This window comes from Octopus bimaculoides, chromosome 8 (assembly GCF_001194135.2).
Source record: "Octopus bimaculoides isolate UCB-OBI-ISO-001 chromosome 8, ASM119413v2, whole genome shotgun sequence".
Taxonomy (NCBI): Eukaryota; Metazoa; Mollusca; class Cephalopoda; order Octopoda; family Octopodidae; genus Octopus; species Octopus bimaculoides.
In genome coordinates, this window is record NC_068988.1 from 8313619 (window position 1) to 8321722 (window position 8104).

Consider the following 8104-nt stretch of genomic DNA (forward strand, 5'->3'; position numbering starts at 1 on the left):
AGATCGACCCCAGTACGCAACTAGTACTTAATTTATCGACCCCGAAAGGATGAAAGGCGAAGTCGGTGAAGTCGACCTCGGCAAAATTTGAACTCAGAACGTAACGACAAACGAAATACCGCTAAGCATTTCGCCCGACGTGCTAACGATTCTGCCAGCTCGCATCTATAAAATGGATAAAATTCTGAAAAAGAAACATAGCTTTGACGAATGACAATCTGATGATAAGAATGTTTTAAATGTCAGAAATTCTTGTACTTGTAATGGTAAAACCCGATCTTGTCACAAACGCGGCAGCAGATAATTTTTTTTTTTTTTTTTTTCTTGAACTGGAAATGAAAACCAACCATTACCAAATTAATGTGGTATGCAGATAGAAAATGACAAACGAATCTCTGTCTCGTAGTTAATTAAATAAACATTTGAAAATTACAAACTTCTGTTTACAAGGAAAAGATCGTAATCATTGTAAAAGCACGTCAATAATTTCCAAAGTGTAACAGTTTCTGAAGGGGCTCAAATGACTTCTAATGAGTTATGTGAAATAATAATAGGAAGAAAAAAATGACATACTTTGGTGGAGTCAGTTATTTTGCTTGCATTCAGTTAGATTACGATCAGTTTTGAGGATTAAGATTAATTATTAATTTGAAAAAAATTCCTCTCTCAAATGACAGTTCTACGATACTTTTTTTTACTTGTCTCAATGGTCGACAAGTATATTATACTCTTTTACTTGTTTCAGTCCTTTGACTGCGGCCATTCTAGAGCACCGCCTTTTAGTCGAGCAAATCGACCCCACGACTTATTCTTTGTAAATCTAGTACTTATTCTAGCGGTCCCTTTTGCCGAACCGCTAAGTTACGGGGACGTAAATACACCAGCATCAGTTGTCAAGCGATGCTGGGGGGCAGACACAGACACACAAACATATACACACATACATATATATATATATACATATACGACAGGCTTCTTTCAGTTTCCGTCTACCAAATCCACTCACAAGACTTTGGTCGGCCCGAGGCTATAGTGGAAGACACTTGCCCAAGGTGTCACGCAGTGGGACTGAACTCGGAACTATGTGGTTGGTAAGCAGGCTACTTACCACACAGCCTTTTTGTTTTTCGAAAGGTTCAAGGCCCCACGGAACACCACAGTGGGCCACGGCTCACCTGTTGCCATCGTCCCATTTGAATCATATTACTAAACATACAGTCACCTCATCCTTTATTTAAAAAGAAAATAATTACACCGTCGGACATATTGTCATCGTCGTCGTCATCGTCTTCATTATCATTAGCATCATCGTCATCATCATCATTGACATCATCATCATCATCATCATCGTCACCGTCGCCATGATCATCACCATCGTCATCGTCTTCGTCATCAACAGTAAACCAATAATTATAACTGACCCCTCATTAAATAAATTACCCACTAATGATTCATCAGTGTTGATCAAAAATTAACACTACTATATTTTCACTCTAATTACTTCAGCAATTAATCACAACTAAAATGCCACTTGCAATAAACTATTCATTGTTGTTGTTGTTCAACCTCAAGACTTCAGTGTAGCAAATCACCTCCGCCTCTTTCCTTTCCTCCTCCTCCTCCTTCTCCTTCTTCTTCTTTCCCCTCCACTCCTCTTCTTCCTCCTTCTTTCCACCTCCATCTCCTTCTCTTCTTCCTTCTTCTTTCCCCTCCATCTCCTTCTTCCATCTACTCCTCCTTCTTCCATTCCCCTTCTCCATCTACTCCTCTTCCTCCTTCTTCCCCTCCTCTATCTCCTCCATCTACTCTTCTTCCTCCCCTTATTCCCCTTCTCCTCCCCCTCCTTCTCCTACTCCTTCTCTTCCTCTTCTCCTACCACCTTCTCATTCACCATTCATCGTACCTATCATCTTTTACCGCCCAAATTTCGCACTTAAAAACACGTTACTCTATCATTCTTCCAGAATATTCTCCCGAAATACAACAAAATGCTTGAATCCTGTTCGATTGTATTTATTCAGGGGGTTTTTTTTCTTTTCTCTTTCCTTGATTTCTTTAGGTGACTGTGAGAGGAAATTAAAACTGCCAATCACACCAATGTGCGACAGATATTCAACGTCCATGGCGAAAATACAGGCCGGTAAGTATCAGAATAACATCTTTGTCATCAGTTCCTTTAGACCAGCGGTTTTCCATCTCAGATCCACAGGCCCTAAAACAGGAGTGGGGAAACCTCCGTCTGCGGGCGCAATTCCGCCCGCAAACCCATTTTATTTCGCCCGCAGGCTGATATACTCGTATGTACAAAATATAATAAAATGAAAAAGAAAACAAAGGGAAAATAATTCATAGCGACAATGCTCTCTTCTCAATATGTGTGATCAGTTACCAGTTAAGACAATGTTTTGTATTTCTTGCATGGATGGTAAGCCAGGGATCATTCCTAAATAACTTTCAGTGGATGATAAGCCACGGATTGGATTATTATTATGATTATTATTATTATTATTATTGAGTGAGAGAGCAGTGCATGCCATCAAAGTGACACTGGGGTAAAATATACGAAGCCCAGCATACCCATCATGACTACCCGTCTGATAAGGGTACAGCAGGCACAGGCATCACAACCATATATGCGCGCGACATGGTGATCTCATATCGAGATAAACAGCGCAAGACCTCGCAGATGGGGCTCAGTAGAAATTTTCTTTAGGTCGAGTAGCCCATTCCGCTCAAAAGGTCCCTGAATAAGGGTTGTTTAAGGATGTTGAGCAAAACACCCATGTTTCCAAAAGTGAATTATTCGAACCTGAAAGAATTCCTCTCAACACATGGCTATGATGCTCCCCCACTACTTCTGCTCATGATCAGAGATGCACATATCGTCAGCCACTAAGGGACATGCTCAACTGGTTAAGGTCAAATAACTGACAAGCAAATCTTTGTGGTATTGAGCAGAGTGTTTACTGTAGCCCATCTTTTTATACCATTATTATTATTATTATTAATAATAATAATAATAATAATAATAATAATGGAAGGCGGTGAGCTGGTAGAAACGTTAGCACGCCGGGCGAAATGCTTAGTGGTATTTCGTCTATCTTTACGTTCTGAGTTCAAATTCCGCCGAGGTCGACTTTGCCTTTCATCCTTTCAGGGTCGATTAAATAAGTACCAGTTACGCACTGGGGTCGATGTAATCGACATAATCCCCTCCCCCAATCTGCTCTTGTAACAAAAATTTGAAATCATTATTATTACCATTATTATTATTATCATGATTATTATCATCATTATTATTATTATTATTATTATTATTTTGCAGGTTTCATGGAGCATGTTGTTTACCCATTATTTCACGAATGGCGGCGTTTCATGCGGTCGGAACTGTCGAAGAACATGTTAGAGAATGTGAAGACGAACAAAAACCGTTGGGAAAAAGAAAGAGCCGTAGAGTTACAGAAAGAAGCCGAACTGAATGAGGAACATACGTCCGGAAGTTTGTCTTCTGTGTTTGAACAAGACGAACTGAACGAGGATAGCCACGTAAATGGAGATACGGACAACAGCGAGTCAGAGGAAGGGGATATCATTGGAGAAACCCGATTCCTCTCAACATTACCGTCCAGGCACGGCTCCTTGGATCATTCAGAAAGTCTCCGAAGTAATTCTCCAACAATGGAAAACCGAGAGAACTTTGTTCCTGGTTCACGTCGACATAGTCTGCCGTTGAGTTACTTTCGGCGTGAGTCGATCCGTGTTACGGTGAGGAGAGAGAGTTTCCCGCATGTACAACGATCTCGACGCAATGTACCTCGCAATAACTTTTTCCATGCTACCTCTTTTGAAGGGTTTTTCCCCACCACTAAAAAGAGTATCTCGATCGAGAGTGTACTGGGTCGTCCCAAAATTACTACGCTAAGCCCAAGTTCCGAAGCAAGTAGACTTGCCTCCAGACTGTTTTCTTCAGACCCCCATTTAGCACAACGAAGTCAAATGCCCTCAGCGAACGGACAAAAAGCAGCAACACGTCTAACTTCTCTTTTAGCATTAACGGCAATAAGCCCTCCCGCCGAGATTGAATCGTGTCCTTTTCAGGCATTCCAGTCACGAACAGTACTTGCTCCTCTATCAGGTAACGCTCAAGAAACGACAGGTAGGGAATGGTGGCAAACTAGGGACCCTATTCTCAACCCTTTACGAAGGGTTTCCGCCATAGACTTCACGTTTCAAATAAAGGGTCAAGTTTTAGGTTCGCATGGAGATATGTCTACGACAAGTCAATCCAAGATGGTACCAGATCAGACAAAGGCAGATATAATACATGTAAGCCACAGTGAGCCCACAAAACTATCAGAACGCACGAGAAGACGAGCATCCGATGAGGAATCTCTTTAAAATATTATTAAATCCTCATTTCTAATATTTGTGGATTTTTTAAAAAGTATTTTTAAATTAAATTGGACAGGAATCCAACAAAAGATCAGACAATTTACCAAAAACAAAAAAAGACAAGAATAAAATCTTCATAATTCATTGGAAAAACGACTTCATCTCTCAATTAAATAAAGTGGTTTGAAAGAACGACTGAAAAAAACAGAAAACAGTTTTTTTGGAGGTCACCTAAAAAAACGTCTCTTCGTGTTGTTCTTTAAGAAATGTATGTGTGTGTGTGCAGATGCGTGTATCTGTGTGTGAGTGTATATATATGTATGTTTATATGTACGTATGTTTATTTTAAGATTCTTTTCCATTGCAGAATTGTAACTGACAAAATGGCGAGACTCTTGTTTGAATCAAGACAGCTCTTGGAGATCTTGTGTGTGTGTGTATGTGTACGTACGTATGTATATATATATATGTGAATGCATGTGTGTATGTACGAATGTATGTGTGTCTGAACTTATGCATAAATGTGTATATGTGTGTATGTTTACATATATGTATGTGTATGAGTGTAAATATGAATGTATGTGTCCAGCGCTACATTGTCAAATATATCCTTCTTCTTTAAGGTACTAGGATATAATTTAAGATTTGACTACCATTTCTAGCAAGTCGAGTGACCTCGTGTACGATCCCTCATCTGTCCATCTCGTCATCACCACCACCACCATCATTAGCATCGTGATCATGATCGTCATCACGTCGCCGTCATAGTCATTATCATTATCAACAACAACAACAACAACAATAATAATAATAATAAGAAGAAGAAGAAGGCGGTTGTAGCATTTCTCTCGGTTCATTACGTTCTGGGTTCAAATTCCGCCCAAGTCGACTTTGCACTTCATTCTATCGTGATCGATAAAATAAGTATCAGTCGATATAATTGACTAACCCCTCCCCCAAGATTTCAGACACTCCCTTCAGGTGTTTAAGTCACTTAGTTTCGAATTCAATACTTATTTCAGCCTACATCTTATTTTATTGATCAAATCTTACTGTTTCTTCCGGGTCAATTTTTGCAAGGGAGGCGACTCTTGCCAAGTTGTCTTTTCCTCCGATATCGATGCGTGATGGGAGCACGGAATACCGATTCCCTGCCTCTGTCCATGATTGTGCATGGAGCCAAAGTTCTTCCAGTCCAGTCTTTAATGCCGTTCAGTCTGTGTATCTTTAGTCTCCGCCGTTTCTCCTTTCCTCTCAAAGTCACGGATCGACAAACTTATCTCATTGACCTCAACATGGAATCTCTTTTACTCTTTTACTTGTTTCAGTCATTTGACTGCGGCCATGCTGGAGCACCGCCTTTAGTCGAGCAAATCGACCCCACGACTTATTCTTTGTAAGCCTAGTACTTATTCTATCGGTCCCTTTTTGCCGAACCACTAAGTTACAGGGACGTAAACACACCAGCATCGGTTGTCAAGCAATGGTGAGGGGACAAACAGACACACAAACACATATATATATATATATATATATATATATATACACATATATACGACGGGTTTCTTTCAGTTACCGTCTACCAAATCCACTCACAAGGCTTTGGTTGGCCCGAGGCTATAATGGAAGATACTTGCCCAAGGTGCCACGCACTGGGACTGAACACGGAACCATGTAGTTGGGAAGCAAGCTTCTAACCAAACAGCCACGATTGTGAATAACAAATGAGGGTTGAGTAAACTAAAGCGGTAATCATGTTCTATGGACACGAATGTGTCTCTTGAGGTCTGCTTGTGCCTTGCAAACATTTTGGCAAATGGAACAAGCTGAGGGCTTGAAAAAATTTGCTTGAACGAATTCTGCCTCATACAGGCACAGAAAAACGGACGTTAAAACGAATGATGATGATCCTGATGATTTTTGCAGAGATAAGGGTGCCAGGTAGAAAACCTCCGTGCTAGCGCCAAGTAAAAAGCACTGGTACTGGTGCCACGTAAAAGGCACTTGTGCTGGTGTCACATATAAAGCCCCTGTAGTGGTACCAGGTAAAAAGCACTGGTTCCGGTAGCATATAAAAACACACCCATTACACTCTGTAAAGTGGTTGGTATTAGGAAGGGCATCCAGCTGTGGAAACCCTGCCAAAACAATGGGGCCTGGCACAGCTCCCTGGCTTGCCAGCTCTTGTCGAGCCATCCAACCTATGCCAGCATGGACAAAGGATTATGATGATGACGACGATGATGATGACAATGATCCTGATGATTATGATGACGACGACGATGAAATGACAAACTATTTTTAAATATCTTTGAAATTTTATGTTTATTTCTTTAAAAACAAGAAACACTTTTCAGTTGATTTGTACAAATATTTCTTCCGATTCAAAGCTAAAAGAATTATAAAATCATAACAACAATAAACAGAACAACAACATCTGCAACGAATAAGAAGCAGCAAAAACAGAGTTTTGATTGGAGGAAAAGGAATGAGAGACTGAGTGACAGAGAGAGAGATAGAGAGACTGAATGACTAAGAGAGAGGGGGAAGGTGTTTTTTACATGCCACCTGCACGGGAGCCAGTCCAGTGGCACTGGCAACGACCTCGCTCGAATGATTTTCTAACGTGCCACCAGCACAAGTGCTAGAAGGCAACGCAGGTAACAATTACGCTCAAATGGTGCTATTTACGGGCCATTAGCACGGAAGCCAGATGGCAGCAGATAACCAACAAGGCAGGGACAAGGGAATGGTATGGTGTGGGATTTGGCACAATCAGGTAATTGGACCATTTTATATTGAAAGCTCTGCGACAGGTGAATCGTATCTGGACATACTTGGCAACAAGATGATGCCTCACGTGCATTCACATGGAAGGAGAAATTCTGTCTAGTTTCAGCAGGTTAGGGGCTCCACCCCATTACACATTACAGGTTCGTGATTTCCGGAATGGAACATTTTCCAGGGAGATGGCGAGGTCATTGCCAGTGCCGCTGGACTGGCTCCCGTGCAGGTAGCAAGCAAAAAACACCTTTTTGAGCGTGGGCGTTGCCACTAAAGTGTGACTAGCCCTCGTGCCGGTGGCACGTAAAAGCACCCACTACACTCTCGGAGTGGTTGGCGTTAGGAAGGGCATCCAGCTGTAGAAACTCTGCCAAATCAGATTGGAGCCATCTGGCTCACCAGTCCTCAGTCAAAACGTCCAACCCATGCTAGCATGGAAAGCAGATGGTAAACGATGATGATGATGATTGCTAACAAAGTATGCTTGATATCTCCCATGGTGCATGATTTGTGGCCAAAAACAGAAAAATACATACATAAAAAATGAAAAAACCATTTAAAAAGAACACACACACACATATATATATACATATATATATATGGGAGAATATACGAAAAAACAACAACAGACGAGGACAGGTGGTGTAAATAACAAAAGGATGTATTAGTATGACGCTCGGGAATACGGAAAGTCTTTGACGTTTCGAGCTAAGCTCTTCAACAGAAAGAATACGGAGACAAGGAGAAAAACACGTAGAAAAAAAATTGAATAGTGTCCAGTCAACGGTCAATCATAATAATGGCTGATCATAACAATGGCTGACCGGAAGTTAGAAATTCTTTTTTCAGGAGAGCTAAGAAAAGGGGGAGATAACAAACGGTGATCGAAGAACGAGGGGCTGTGTGTGGGAGATAGAATGCTGGTGAT

At 41.1% G+C, this 8104-nt stretch overlaps 1 protein-coding gene across 2 annotated transcripts in view; it reads left to right on the forward strand.

Annotated features, from left to right (window-relative positions):
- The window catches only part of LOC106872159 (high affinity cAMP-specific 3',5'-cyclic phosphodiesterase 7A), a 126240-nt gene extending 121695 nt beyond the window's left edge, over positions 1 to 4545 (forward strand). For both annotated transcript variants that reach the window (XM_052969929.1, XM_052969930.1), the window contains 2 exons: positions 2060 to 2140; positions 3326 to 4545. In XM_052969929.1, coding sequence (XP_052825889.1) covers positions 2060 to 2140; positions 3326 to 4398 — 1154 coding nt within the window. In that variant the 3' untranslated portion in view covers positions 4399 to 4545. The remainder of the gene's footprint in view (positions 1 to 2059; positions 2141 to 3325) is intronic.
- Positions 4546 to 8104: the final 3559 nt, after the last annotated feature.